We start from the raw sequence: 16,521 nt of genomic DNA on the forward strand, positions 1-16,521 counted from the left end.
GATAATTAATAAAAATGAACGACTAAAGACAAGTTTTTAAATATAAAAACATTATAAAAAATACTTACATTATGAATATTTGTAATATGGTCACATCAAGCCATCGCATCGTCAACAAGTCTTTAATATCTTGAAACAGCACGTGAATGAAATCCACATCTTGATGATGGAAGATTGCCTCATCTAGATCCACGTTAATGTAATCTAAATCGAAAGGCGGGTTCTTAATAAGTCTTACCATTCTCTTAGATTCATCTCCCAATTGCTGCAGTGTATCATCATCAACAAGAAGTGGTCGTAATTGGACAGCAGATTGATCACCACTTTCAAAATTCATCATTCGGGTTTGTTTGGATTTTCTTATGAATCAAAAGTAAAAGACATAATAACAATTAGATCGAATATCAAATATTCAAAATATTAAAGATATTCAATATTACCTTAAGTTTGTTGACTTGATCAATAGAATGACAACTGCTCCGAGTTGGTGTGCCAACTTTTGGACTTGCTTGTGCATTCTTCATCAAATATTCCAGTTGGGATTGCATCAAATCAAACTTGGGCTGCATATCTTCCATTGTTTCTTTTCTAATCTTTTCAGCCACTTTGTCATATATTCTCTTCTCTATAATCTTCTCCATATCACTAACTGAAACAAGCCCAGCTGAATTTCCACGACTTATGCTCTTCGGTTTACCAAACACATCCCGAATATTGGAGTACACTCCAACACCTCTCACATAGCCACCGTGCTCATTGGTGCCAAGAACTGTTGTCAATACATCATTTTGCCTTTTGGGCTGGAATGAGCCTTGACTTATCTCTTCACACTTCTCAACCTATATTTCAACACAAAAAAAGATTTAAAATTTACATGTTAGCTAGTAATCTCGTCAATAATATATATATTTAAAGTATTTGTATTACTTACAATTTTATCCAACACTCCCTTCGTTTTTTCATTGGGAATGTAATAACTTCCATCTTCAGATTTTTTAGATCACGCTCGAACCCAATCCAAACTATGATAGTAGATGATATGGTCGAGGTAATAGCCGCACAAGAAGATTGTGAAGACAATGGGTCGCACATCAACCACTCAGACTGCTTTCCAACATAGCCCGTAGACCCTAAATAGTGAGGATGCACATTTCGCGCTTGCAACTCCCTATACTTTTGACTGTTGGCCTAAAAATAAAAGTTATTATTTAATAATATGTTAATAATAACCATGTTACATGATTAATAAGGATGTAAAGTATGTAATGTACCTTGGCAGCTTCACTTTCATGCGTGGTTACAAATTGCTCCCATTTTTTTTCATCCATGAACTTATATAACTCACAGGGAGAGCTATATTTTTCGTTCGGTTTGTTGATGAAGTCACGCACCAATCTTGTTTTGAAATCTTTCCAACGTATCCGTGCATGGACCAAAATATGACTTCTTCTTGACTCAGGGAGATTAAACTCTTTCTGAAAAATAACAATAAAATGAGAAATAATTAGGCCTTTATTGACATTAACATATATAAACTAATGAACTCAAAACTAAAATGAAATAATGATCAATATATAAATTAAATTATTGACTATTACCTTAAGTTCATCCCAGACTGCATCTTTAACCGCAGTTGGAACAAGACGCCAGTGTGGAATGTTTATGTCTATGTGAGTACGAACCATAAGGCCAAGGTAATTTGAGTACTTCCTTGCATTTGGCCCACAATGCCTATTCTTCTCATCAAACTCAATTACCTTAGACTCATCCTCTGGTCTCTTCTTTAAGATTTTACTGCAAGTTGTAGCTCTTCTTGCTTTACGCACTTTGTTCTCTGTTCCCTTTGAAGATTCCTCCACCAACGGATCTGTGTGATCGTCAGCCATGTATATATATACCTGCACATGCATAAGATAAATATGTTATAAAGAACATCTTATAAAATATAACCATGTTATTTGAATAATAATAAGATTACATTATAGAAATTATACTGTCGGGTGGTCAATCCACAACCCTTCTTCATGATCAGTACGCATGTAATTAGTATCAATGTTATCTTCACATAAAGTCACATGTTGAATACCAATAGAAAATGGTGGGGTTTCATCAAATTGGTCATATTCCTCTTCATCAACAACATCACCAACACCAACAATACTTCTTTTGCCTTGTAAGACAATTGACCACTTACTATCAATAGGATCAGAAACATAGAAGACTTGTTTAGCTTGAGATGCAAGTATAAACGGTTCATCATGATATCCAAGCCGACCAAAATCAACTAAGGTAAAACCCAAATCATCTACACGGACACCCCGCCTATTATCAACCCAAGAACATCGGAATAGAGGAATCCTAAACACCTTATAATCAAGTTCCCAGATTTCATCAATGACTCCATAGTATGACATAGTAGCATCTACCGGGTTAGTATCTTTAGCACTAGAATACTCTGTTGATTGTGCTACTAATGTCACTCCACTATTTTGCACTACACTTTTTTTATCTTGACATTTTGTGTAAAACGTATACCCATTAATATCATATCCCTCATAAGTGCTCACAACAAATCTAGGGCCAAACGATAACCATCTAATGGTTTCAGTGATATTATTTGGCACTTGAGATAACTCTTGCATCACTGTATCTTTGAACCATGTGATAAATGTAGAATTGTGTTCTTTTGTCACCCACATTTCACCTTTAGAAGGATTTTGTTGCCTTATAATAGACAAGTGTTGTTCCAAATATGGATGAACCTCAGAAAGCTGCTGCAGTACGAGATGATGTGCTTGATTTCTGATTATTTGACTTGGGACATGTGTTTTAAACCCAATGGTACCTTTTCCTGTGAGTCTTCCCTCATGACGTGATTTAGAAACACCAATGGACTGAACATTAGCCAAATAATCAGTACAGAACTCAATCACTTCTTCAGCACCATAAGCTTCAATTATACTCCCCTCTGGCCGATATCGATTTCTCACATATCCTTTCAAAATTCCCATGTATCTCTCAAATGGATACATATACCTCAAGAATACAGGACCACACATTTTAATTTCCCACACCAAGTGAACTGTTAAATGCACCATAACATCAAAAAATGATGGAGGGAAATACATTTCAAACTGGCATAAAGTTACTACCACATCAGCTTGCAAAGAATCCAACACCTCAGGATCAACAACTTTACTACTAATGACATTGAAAAAGTAGCAAAGCTTTGTAATTGCTTGTCTAACATGGTTAGGTAATATGCCTCTAATAGCAATAGGTAACATATGTTGCATTAGCACATGGCAATCATGTGATTTCATACCAACCAATTTAAGGTCCTTCATTGAAACAAGCTTTTTAATGTTAGATGAATAGCCAGAAGGAACCTTGACACCATTTAGACAGCTACAAAAACTTGTTTTTTCCTTTTTAGACAGAGTATAACAAGCTGGAGGTAAGTATGCCCTCTTTCCAGATTCTTGTGCTGCTAATTGAGTCCTTATCCCCAAGTCTACCATATCTTTTCTAGCTTTAATACCATCTTTCGTCTTACCTTGAATATTCAACAATGTCCCGATAATGCTATCACAAATATTTTTCTCCACATGCATTACATCAAGACAATGTCGAACAGATAAGTGCTCCCAATATGGTAAATCCCACAATATAGACCTCTTTTTCCAAATACCCTTTTGACTTGTTTTTGAAGTTTTTCCCCACACATTATCAATGTTTTTCACTCGATCATAAACAACATCCCCTGATAATGGTAAGCGAGCAACTCCAGTCTCAGATTTTCCATTGAAAGCTTTTTTCCTCTTTCGATAAGGATGGTCAATAGGTAAAAAGGTTCGATGACTCATGAACACATTTTTCCTACTGTTGTTCAACCAAAGATCAACTGTTTCATCTTCACAAACAGGGCATGCCTTAGCCCCTTTAGTAGTATACCCTGACAAGTTACCATATGCTGGGAAGTCATTGATTGTGCAGAACAGCATGGCTCGTAAAGTGAAGTTGGTTTGACTATGAGCATCAAATACTATCACACCTACATTCCACAACATCTTTAAATCTTCAATAAGCGGTGCCAAGTACACATCTATGTCGTTTCCTGGTTGTTTAGGACCAAATATTAGCAATGATAACATGATGTACTTGCGCTTCATACACAACCACGGAGGAAGATTGTAAACTGTTAAGAGAACTGGCCAAGTGCTATGGCGACTGCTCATGTTACCATGAGGGTTCATTCCATCCGTGCATAGTCCAAGCCTAAGATTTCGATTTTCAGCACCGAAATCAGGAAACTTCTTATTAATGTTCTTCCACTGAGGAGAATCGGCAGGATGTCTCAACTTTCCATCTTCTTTTCTCCCACTAGCATGCCATTGCAAATTCTTCGCATCCTTTGCATTTGCAAACAAACGTTTGAATCTTGGAATCACGTAGATACCACAACAACTTCGCTGGAGGACCTTTCTTCTGCTCACATGCATCATCGAGCCCTTTTCGTTTATAACGCGATGCTCCACACTTTGGACACACATGCAAGTCTTTGTTTTGATTCCAATACAAAATACAGTCGTTTGGACATGCATGGATCCTTTCAATCTCCATACTCAACGGACATAACATTTTCTTTGCCTCATAAGTTGAACTAGGAAGTTCATTCTCATTTGGAAGCATGCCCTTTAAAAGCTCTAATAACTCCGTGAAACTCTTATCACTCCACCTATGTTTTGCTTTTACGGTATACAATTTAAGCACTGCTGATAACTTTGTAAATTTACTACATCCAGAAAACAAAGGTTTTCCAGAACTCTCAAAAAAACTTTCAAACTCTTGAGGCATTTGATTCAAATCTCCTTGCATATCCCGCATCAATTCATCTAGCCGATCATTGTCTCCATCATTTCTAACATTATCTTCATTACTTTGATCTTTCTCTTGATTTTTTCTACATTCTCTTTGATTTGTACTGTTACTAGTAAGGACAGTTTCACCATGCCATATCCACCGGTCATATCCTATCTTAAAACCACGACGTATCAAATGTTCCTTAATTTGTTCAGAACTACGAAACTTTTTTAGATTTCTACAATCATAACAAGGACACACTATATAATTTTCACCAATTTTACTTGCATATTCCTCGGCAATTTTAACAAACTCTTGAACCCCATGAACATATTCAAGTGTATTGCGTTTTTTATACATCCAACTCCGATCCATATCTCCTATATATTGTCACACAACATTTACGAAATGATAAATGAGTTAGTTTCTTAAGTTATAACTTAAAGGTTCAAATTAAAGCTTTAACTAAATTTATCAACAATACCTAACATATACAATAATACACAACGAATTTGTCAACAATGTCTAACTTATACAATAATACACAACAAATTTGTATATACAATAAACAAATAATACAATAATGATTTACGAATACATCAAATGCAATGTAGGTAATTTTCTTCCACCAATGCTACAATAACCTTTGATCCACAACTACTAAAATAACTTTTAATATTTTAACCAAGTAACAACATTATCCAAATTAAAACATTTATAAAATTATACGGTAAAGGTGCAATCTCTATAAACAAATAATACAAATAACACAACAAATTTGTATATACAACAATAACAAATAATACACAATAAACAACAATAACAAATAATTCACAATAAACAACAATAACAAATATACAATAATACACAATAAACAACAATAACAAATAACAAAAAAAAAATTAAAATAATTAATGATTTTCGAAAAAAAAAAAAAATTAACAAACTCACCGTACCTCGATCTGCCGACGTTCGTAGCAGCGACGGTGGTGGCGGGGGATGTAGCAGCGGTGACCGGCGTCCGGCGTTCGTAGCAGCGGCGGTGGTGGCGTGCGATGTAGCAGCGGCGACCGGCGGTGGTTGGCGTGGTAGCAGCAGCGGAGACCGGCGGTGCTTGGCGTGCGAGCAGCAGCGACGATCGGCGGACGATGAACGGCGGGTGTGAGCAGCACCGGCGAGCGAATTGAAGGACGGAGACCGGACGGAGGACGGAGAGCGGATGGAGGAAGGAAACGGAGAGGTCTGATTTGGGGGGTTAGGGCGGAGAGCGGGCTGAACTGGATTTGGGGGTAGATTAGAAAATTAATTCGCGTCCAAAGTTGCCAATTTTGGACGCGAATTATATCCGCATTAAGTCATTCGCGTCCAAAGTTGGCAACTTTGGACGCGAACTTTGGTCTCATTAAATTATTCGCGTCCAAAGTTCGAAACTTTGGACGCGATTTATTTAAAAAAAAAAAAATATAGTGGCAATTTAATTACAAAATTGCCACCGCACTACACATTCGGCGTCCAAAGTTGTAACTTTGGACGCGATTTATACGATCTTATTGATATTTTTTATACTAGTGTATCTACTACGCATTGATTATCTACTCGAAATTCAAAAGTCGATACCCAAATTAGATTCGTATATTTTTGTTTTCTTTTGGATACGTTCCGCACAAGCCTGAAACTAGTAACACACTGCACAAACCAAAATGTACATGCCTGTATCACGAAACGCACATACCAAAATGCATAATTTTATGAAAAAACCAGCACGCCATGGTGTACGAGCCCTGTTACAGTAAAACGCACACACCATTCCACACTCACGCACACACCACCGTAAAATTGCCCATAATTTAAAATTACAAATGTACAAAATACAGGGTTGTAAAAATCGATCTAGGCGCCTCTAGACCATGGCGATTTCCCCCCTAGGCGCCCGCCTAGGCGTCCGCCTAGCGCCTAACTCGGCCGATTTGGCCGCCTAGTGTCTAAGTTAGTCGAGTTAACTCGTCCATTTTGATCGAGTTAACCCGATCGGCTCGGCCTATTTTTTTTATTATATATGTGTGTCTGTGTGTCTGTGTGTGCATGCGCGCGCGCATATATATATATATAATATGACATATATACACTCGTAGACTAGTTTGATACTTTGAATCTTTGGATGATTGAAGTATTTGAGTATTTCATATTTAAGTATTTTTAATTTTTAATATTGTTTTATGTTTTTTTTTTTTTTGAAAACCATTATTTTGATGTTATGACTTATGAATTATCATTAATTCATTTATTTGGATGTGTTATTTGATTAAATGTTGAAAACAACCTCATTAAAATTGTCAAACTGCAAGTCTACCACTGTTTTTTTGGCTCCCGCCTAACACCGCCTAGATTCCGCCTAAGCGCTAGGCGCTGTCCGGGCGCCCGACTAGCGCCTACTTCAACCATGACAAAATATAATTAAATATTACTATTGATAGGTTCCCTAATATTCTGGTAAGATTATATTTTAAATATAATCAAAATTAAAAACCAAAATACAATTACTCTTTCATCCTTGTCTTTCAAATCTATCCTTATTTAATTGTTGTTTGACTTTCAATCCTATGCATCAATTAAAACTTTATCAATGGATGAGATGGGATCTCATGATCTCACATGATTGGGGGTTTTTCACCAGGGGGTTATGGGCTTTGCGTCGGCGCTGTGGTTAGGATTTGGGGGTGGGGGTGCGGGTGTGATTGAGAGTGTTGGTCGATTTATGGGTTAGGGTTTGGGGGGTTTGCAGTCGGGGTGTTTTTTGTCGGATGGGTCGAAGGGGGTGGTGTTTGAGGCGGTGCATCATGGTAGTTAGGGTTGCTGTTTTTCTCTTGGTTTAGGGAATTTATGGTTGCTGATGTGGTCTCTTTCTATTGATATTTTGTTTGTCATGAATTGTTTAATATTGAGCATCGTTATTCTGATAGATTGCTTTATATTTACAAATGTATTGTATTTGCATACAGGTATATCACTGTGTGCATTTTGCTGTCATTCCTAAACAGTGTTGATTTGAGTTTAATTACAATTTAATTTCTGTATTCATTTGGAAATAAATGTGTAGTAGTCTTTTTTTATCCTCAATCTGACCATGATTTGGATGCTATCAGTCGTCATAATCGTCGAAAGTTGTGTAATTTTTTTAGCACCAGTTTGTGCGTATTACTTTACCAGCGTGTGCATATACTTGTACCATGTTTATTCTGATGTAATTGGAATTTAATTTTCATTGTTACTTTGGAAATAACCTTGAAATTATTTTAACCACACTTTTGTGCATATAACCGTTCAAGAGTGTGCATGTTCCTGTGTTGCTTAACATCGTTTATTTTAATGTTTTTATATTTTATTTGCAGTATTACTTTTGGAAATAATCGTGCAATTGACTGTTTAATCTATAACTAATCTGGTAGTTTGTACTAGTTTCTAGTGGTAGCTTACAGTGACGATGTTACTGGTTCTAACTATCATGAGTTGGCTACTCTCGATCTTTATAACATTCATGAGATGCAAAATTTCTAAACAACAAACGTATGTGCGCATAAAGCATCCAGCGTGTGCATTCTGCTGTTTATAGGGGGTTGCATTTTATATTACGTGCATTTTTCTGATATGTGCAAATTATATTTGGAATTATTTGGCTGCCTCATTTTGATTCCATTTTCTGTGTGGGGGAGTTTGTAAGGGGGGGTTTTGTCATTTGTTTTTGGCGGGTGGCTTGTTCGTCCCTAATTCATGTGTGTTTATATTCAGTTTTTCTTTTTTCCTTCTCGTGTGTTTTAACTGTTTTGTATCCAATCATTGTAGACTATTGGTGAAATTTATGCGCCAAAGACTGACGTATTAGCTGGAGCATTCGAGGACATGGTCCAGTTTTTGTGTTTGGGCTTGTGCATCGCGATTGTTTTTTTCTGTTTTTTGCATTTAAGTGGGTGCGCTATAGGTCTTTGGTTGGTGCGTATGTCCTTTTCTATCAATTATGTGCTGTCGTGTAGTTGTATTTTTTTATGTAATGATTTTTTTTTTTTTGTTTTGGTTTCTGTGATTTACTTTTGCAATTCCCAGGTGATTTTGCGGTTGATCCAGTAGTCGCTGTTTTGGAAGAGCCGGTATTGCTGTCGATGTGGTGGTACCTTTGCCACGGACCGATGCTGTCGAACGTCCGGCTCAGCCCGCACAGCCAGCCCCGGTGTTGGATGGCTTAGATGTTGAGCCTAATGAAGTTGATGAGGCATTGTTCCCCCCTTTGAAGATTCGCGTTTCTCCGAAGCATCTGGTTAAACCGATGAAGCGGTTTAATGATTCCAAAGGATAATGTTTTTAGTGGCATCGTTTGTGTGTTCCTGGATGTTTGTTTGGTTTACGAATTTTCACGTCAACATTGCGTGTTACATATGTATCCCATATTTCACTTTCAATTTGTGGTTTTTTTTCCCCCTCTGGTTTTTTAACGATCGTGCGAACATGTGTGCCAGGGGAAAACTAACCCAAAACAGAAGAATAACGCCCAAACTGTAACAGCAATATGCACTCACTTTGATCCTCTAATGCACAAACCGATAAATGCATAAGCCTCAGCGTTATGCACAAACTGGTCGCATATTATGCACTTAACGATGCACAGAGTTGCATACGCACCATATTATTATTTGATAATAACTCTTGCTTACAGTGTAATGCATTCACCTATTCACAACTACGCACAAAGCATAATTTCACATACAAAACAATTGTCACGTCGTGCAAACATGAGTCCCAGCACAAAACTAACCTAAATCCAATAAATAAAACCCAACAAGTACTATGCAGTAACTTGTATTCACTAATGCACCTGATGACACATGCCTTTATTCAGCCAAAACGATATGCACCGACTAGTCACCTGCTACGCACATAGCAGTACAGGGAGATGCATATGCACCATTTTAGTATTTATTAACAGCTCTTGTTTACCGTATAATGAATCCACTTAGTCGTTAACCGTCATTTATTCACTCCAAGATTACACAACACCAACAGTACGTAAGGGGGAAAAAAGACATACGCACATGCCTAGACACGCATATGCACCTACCTGTGCTGCTACAAGCCATTAGTGAAGTGTGTTGCTTGGTTCACCCTCTACTCCCACCCGTTCATCAGCACTGCCAATCTTCTCCACGCGTTTTTTATTTTAACAGGTGACTACAAAATAGTTTTAACAATCAATGGTTTCAATTACCATTCATAATATCCCTAATTTAATGCTTAAGATTCCTTTAATATTATATCCATAATTAAACACATAAATACAATTACAATTTAATCCTTTTGTTTTCTATATATCCTTAATTAATTTATAAATCTCTTATAATCTTAGCCATCCAAGGAAAATTAATCAATGGATATCATGAGAGCTCATGAACTCATGTATCATAGGGGTGCACCGGATTCGAAGCCTATATATATATATATATATATATAGGGTCAGGTTCCTGTGAGGTCAGGTCTTCCCGTGCGGTTAGTGCGGCATACACCATTAGGTATGCATAAATGCACCATACAGTGTTCGAGAATACATACATGTGATGTAAACCGCATGCACTAGAAAGTCTCCGTGTCATGGGTTCAACCAAAAGGATGTTGGCAAAAATTGAACTCATAACCTTTAGGCCACAAGAATCATGCTCCACCAACTTGGTCAGCTCTTTTAAGGCCAAACGACGAGTAATTTGATTAAAATGAAAGTCTACTATGCCGATCAACATTAGTGTCGATTGTATTGAATATAAGCCAAAAAAGGTTTTGAAAAAGGGCTTAGGTTAACACAGGGTATGTCCTCACAATACTCAAAACAAATTCAAAGTCTACATATTTACTTTAGGGTTGTACTGAGTACAAGAGATACTAGTGTTGCTCAAAAAAACAGTGGTAGACTTGTAGTTTGACAATTTTAATGAGGTTATTTTCAACATTTAATCAAATAACACATCCAAATAAATGAATTAATGATAATTCATAAGTCATAACATCAAAACAATGGTTTTCAAAAAAAAAAAAAAAACACTAAAACAATATTAAAAATTAAAAATACTTAAATATGAAATACTCAAATATTTCAATCATCCAAAGATTCAAAGTATCAAACTAGTCTACGAGTATATATATGTCATATTATATATATGTATGCGCGCGCGCGCACACACACAGACACACAGACACACATATATAATAAAAAAAATAGGCTGAGCCGATCGGGTTAACTCGATCAAAATGGACGAGTTAACTCGACTAACTTAAACACTAGGCGGACGCCTAGGCGGTCGGTAACCTAGGCGGGCGCCTAGGGGGGAAATCGCCACGGTCTAGAGGTGCCTAGACCGATTTTTACAATCCTGTATTTTGTACATTTGTAATTTTAAATTATGGGCAATTTTACGGTGGTGTGTGCGTGGGTGTGGAATGGTGTGTGCGTTTTACTGCAACAGGGCTCGTACACAGTGGCGGACCCAGGAATATTTTTCAGCGGGGGCAAAATATTAAAGTAAAATTGATAATTAGAAAAAGAAAAATGAAACACTTAAAAAGTATAGCCATAAATAATGTTGGATATAAGAAAATTATAAAACACATCAAAACATTATAAAAATATTCATAACAATATATGAACATAATCAATTTGATAAAATAATTTGAATAAAAGATCCATTATTAATTACACATCTCATCTCATTATTAATATATAAATGAAGATTATATTATTGTGTTGAAGAAATATGCACTATTAATAATTGTGAAAATGTGAAATAATGAACATAATCAATTTGATAAAATAATTTGAATAAAAGATCCATTATAGATTACACATCTCATCTCATTATTAATATATTAATGAAGATTATATTATTGTGTTGAAGCAATATGCACTATTAATAATAGTGAAAATGTGAAATAATGAGAAAAGGTAGTGTTAATAGGAAAAGGAAATGTTGAAAGCAGATAAAAGGGATCGAACCCCGACCTGCATCAAGACCAACCATGCGCTCAGCCATCTATACGAAACTACACTTTGTTAACATCTCTCTATTTTCTAATACTTATACTAAAACTTGTACTATATATACACATATACATACAAGGGTTATATAAGGGGTGGGGGTGGGGTGAGTGGGGGCAGCTGACCCCACTGCCCCCATTGTAGGTCCGCCCCTGCTCGTACACCATGGCGTGCAGGTTTTTTTTCCTAAAATTATGCATTTTGGTATGTGCGTTTCGTGATACAGGCATGTACATTTTGGTTTGTGCAGTGTGTTACTAGTTTCGGGCGTGTGCGGAACGTATCCAAAAGAAAACAAAAATATACGAATCTAATTTGGGTATCGACTTTTGAATTTCGAGTAGATAATCAATGCGTAGTAGATATAGTATTGGGCTTGTTGTGTTTTTTTTTTTTTTTTTTTTTTTTTTTTTTTTTTTTTTAAATTGTGGGGAATTTTACGGTGGTGTGTGCGCGAGTGTGGAATGACGTGTGCGATTTTATGTAATAGGAGGTGTACACCATGACAAAATATAAAACACACACACCATTCCACACTCAAGCACACACTACCGTAAAATTCTCCATAATTTAAAATTTCAGATGTACAAAATATAATTAATTATTACCATTAATAGCGTCCCTAATAATTTAAAATATCAGTTTCCATTCATAATCTCCATAATATAATGCTTAAGATTCCAATTGAATTATATCCATAATTAAACATATATCTACAATTACTATTTAATCCTTTTGATTTTTAATATATCCTTAATTACTTTCACAATCTCTTATAATCTCAACCATTCATGAAAAATGAATCAACCGATATCATGAGATCTCATGATCTCATCTAGTATAGGGATTGCACCAGACAGATTCGAAGCCTATATATATATATATATATATATATATATATATATATATATATATATATATATATGTATAGGGCCAGGTTCCTGTGAGGTCAGGTCTTCCCGTGCAGTTAGTGCGGCATACACCATTAGGTATGTATAAATGCACCATACAGTGTTCGAGAATACATACATGTGATGTAAACCGCATGCACTAGAAAGTCTCCGTGTCATGGGTTCAACCAAAAGGATGTTGGCAAAAATTGACCTCATAACCTTTCTGTGAGGTCAGGTCTTCCCGTGCGGTTAGTGCGGCATACACCATTAGGTATGTATAAATGCACCATACAGTGTTCGAGAATACATACATGTGATGTAAACCGCATGCACTAGAAAGTCTCCGTGTCATGGGTTCAACCAAAAGGATGTTGGCAAAAATTGACCTCATAACCTTTAGGCCACAAGAATCATGCTCCACCAACTTGGTCAGCTCTTTTAAGGCCAAACGACGAGTAATTTGATTAAAATGAAAGTCTACTATGCCGATCAACATTGGTGTCGATTGTATTGAACATAAGCCAAAAAGGTTTTGAAAAAGGGTTTAGGTTAACACAGGGTATGTCCTTACAATACTCAAAACAAATTCAAAGTCTACATATTTACTTTAGGGTTGTACTGAGTACAAGAGATACTAGTATTGCTCAACACTTCAGGATTATAATATGGTTGTAATTTTGAATGATCATAAAAAAGAGTATACAACTCATTCAACCTATTATTTTCTATTAAATACAATTAAGTTTTGTAAAATAATAAAGACTTTGTAATTTTAAAATGTTTAATTAAATTAAATACTATATTATTTAATATATATTGAAAAGTATAAATATTGATGGTTGTATTTAACATGATTTACCATTTTTTTTTCTATGTTATCATTTTCAAGTACATTAATAAAAGTGACTAAAATTCAAGTACGAAAAATAAATTGTACAAATTTTCAATGTCATCAATTTCATTCACAACTCACAAGACCTCTGTTTTTTTGGGACCTACCCTGTATGGCTGTATATGACCTCCCGAGTAGTTTGACAACAACTAATTAGATTTTTTAAAGAACCATTTGTGATATGTTTAGTTAGAAATGCATTTTAGTGGTGAGTTATATTCATTTTAGGAGCCTAAAATGTGTAGCACATGTGTGGAATGAGCATGAATATGATGTTGAAGTGTACACATGAAAAGCTAAGTAAATATGGTTCTCATTAAGATCACATACATGAACCTATTGACTAAAAAGGTCTAAGATTATCAACCCACTATAAACAATTCCTCATTCTAACTTTAATTTGCTAATTCCTAGAAATAAAGGAAGCACTCTTCTTCTTCCAAAAGGTTGAATCCCCAACTCAAGGGCTCATCATCACATCCTGGCCAAATAGAGTATGCCGGAGGATATAAATCACGGTAACTCAATAGCTCAGTAGACAGGGACAAATGCTAATGCGTACAAGGGATCTACTGACTTTGAGCATAATTCTCACACTGCCCCTGCCGAGTTTCGAACATTATTGGTCTCTTCTCTTAAGTATTGTCTACTGAACCAGTGAGCTAAACCCGTGCAAGAAAGCAGTACTCTGTTTGTCTGTCTGTAATAACAAGGGATGGGAAGAAATTAAAAAAAAAAAAAATGTGTGTCTAGTTGGGGTTACATGAACAAGCAAGCACAAGCAGCTCAGGCACTTTTTTCTTGAAAGCTGACTAATTAAATTAAAGATCTAACTCTTCAGAATTTATCCATAGTCCATAAGCTATCATCCAAAAATCCATCCATTATCAAACTGTTTCCTCCTCCTCCTCCAGTTCCAAGCAGATCATAATCAATCACATCTTTGAATTCTCCTGTTTCTGGGAATATTGGTGAAGGGCTAAAACCATCCATGACATGAGAGGCATAATACTGGTGATTACCATTTGGACAAGGCTCAAACTTGGGGTCATTGGATAATGCAGTTTTGGGGCATTCAGAAAACTCCAGGCCTGAATTTATTGTGGTTTGATGGCAATCGGGTGGCACGGGGGCGGGGACCTGCTGGGATTGTGTGTTGAGAATCTCATCAGAGTGTTGAATGGATGAAGCTTGTATTTTTTGGATGAGCCTGGGCATCCAGAAACCCCGAATCAGCTGCTGAAACGCGGCGCTGTTAGAGTCTATCTTCAGATGCCTGGCCTGTTTCTGCACCCTGGTTCTCCAGTAGTTCTTGATCTCATTGTCTGTTCTTCCTGGCAGAAACTGTGCAATTTTTGACCACCTGATCATCATCATCATCATGATCAGAAGCAGCAGATTGTTAATTAGAATCAAACGCTTATCACTACATCAAAAGCTATAACTTGGTACAAAGGCACAACTATATTTCCTTATACCAGACCTATGTGCGGGACCTGACCCTTTACTGACTTCTGCCCAAGGCAGATCCATAGAAAGACGATTATTATGATCAAACGCTTACCACTACACCAAAAGTTAGAACTAGTAACTAGGGCACAACTTTATTTTCGTATACCAGAACCAGGAGCTGGACTTGGTCCTTTAACGGCCTCCGCCCAACACAAATCGATCCAATTTTATGTGTTAATTATGAACAACAACCTAACCTTTCGCCTCATCACGAATAAAACGAAACTAAAAGTTTAAACCGATAGATAATATGTAAGACTATATATATGTATATATCTATATACCTATTGCCCCACTTGGAATGGAGTTCGAGAATCAAGAGCTGTTCTTGAGGGGAGAGGTTTCCGCGCTTAACATCAGGCTTCAAATAATTCAACCATCTCAATCTGCAGCTCTTCCCTGTTCTCCTCAAACCTAAAAACATCAAAATCAAATTAGTTAATTAATTAAACCAATGCAACGTAACAAATTAAAGCATGATGAAATGGCAGGAAACTTAAATTACCAGAACTCTTAGCAAGAAGATTCCATCTGCCTTCGCCATGGCAAGCAATGTAATGAATGAGAAGAGTGTCTTCTTCAGGAGTCCATGGCCCTCTTCTAAGCTCTGTGCTATCCATATCCTCTGCTGTCAAACAACTACTTGTTGAGCTTTTAGATGGAGAAGAAGCCATTGAAGATATACGCTTAGTTAATAGAACAGGAACTGCAACAAATTAAAGGAGGTAGAAAGCATATATACAGGGAGATATATAAGGTCTCCAAGATCGGTCTGCTATTTTACTAGTTAGTTCATCAACTTTTCAAAGGGGGCGAAAAAAGAGACTTTTTTTCCCTTAGCTATATATATAAAAATTAGAAATATTTATAAGGAAAATCATAAATAAAGGAGGGTGTTTAGTAAATAACTGTTAGCTGATTGAGTTAGTGAGTTTGACTACTTGATGACATTAGCTAATTATAGAAAAGTATTTGGTAAATTAACTGTTAGCTAATAACTGATTACCTACAAAATTACTTTATCAAAAAGTTGATTGAAAAAGTTACTTTGAGCAGTTTTTTAAATTTTAGCATTTTGGAACAATAAGTTGTTACAAAAAAACTAATTAATCAAAAACTCATGTTGATGGTTTAACCAAGTCAAACAACTAATAGTGATCAAATCGGTCAAAATTGGTTAACAAGCTAACTATGTTACCAAAGAGGAATCAAAACCATTTTGATTTTTAATTAAAGTAAACATTATGCTCAGATGACACATCTGTGACTCTTCTTGAGAGAAGGTCACATGA

The 16,521-nt window shown here is 36.2% G+C and overlaps 2 protein-coding genes across 2 annotated transcripts; both read right to left on the minus strand.

Moving 5' to 3' along the window:
• Positions 1-1,988: 1,988 nt before the first annotated feature.
• Positions 1,989-4,502, minus strand: LOC109184144. The gene has a single exon (XM_019334188.1). The coding sequence runs from the start codon at positions 4,500-4,502 to the stop codon at positions 1,989-1,991; it is 2,514 nt and encodes an 837-aa protein (XP_019189733.1).
• A 9,504-nt stretch (positions 4,503-14,006) lies between these two features.
• LOC109184066 (transcription factor MYB21-like) lies at positions 14,007-16,043 on the minus strand. Its single transcript, XM_019334098.1, has 3 exons — positions 15,735-16,043; positions 15,514-15,643; positions 14,007-15,080 (listed from the first exon to the last, which is right to left on the minus strand). Exons 1-3 carry the CDS (start codon positions 15,901-15,903, stop codon positions 14,555-14,557), a joined length of 825 nt encoding a protein of 274 aa, XP_019189643.1. The 5' UTR covers positions 15,904-16,043; the 3' UTR covers positions 14,007-14,554.
• Positions 16,044-16,521: the final 478 nt, after the last annotated feature.

The sequence above is a fragment of the Ipomoea nil genome, unplaced genomic scaffold, assembly GCF_001879475.1.
Source record: "Ipomoea nil cultivar Tokyo-kokei standard unplaced genomic scaffold, Asagao_1.1 scaffold1250, whole genome shotgun sequence".
NCBI lineage: Eukaryota > Viridiplantae > Streptophyta > Magnoliopsida > Solanales > Convolvulaceae > Ipomoea > Ipomoea nil.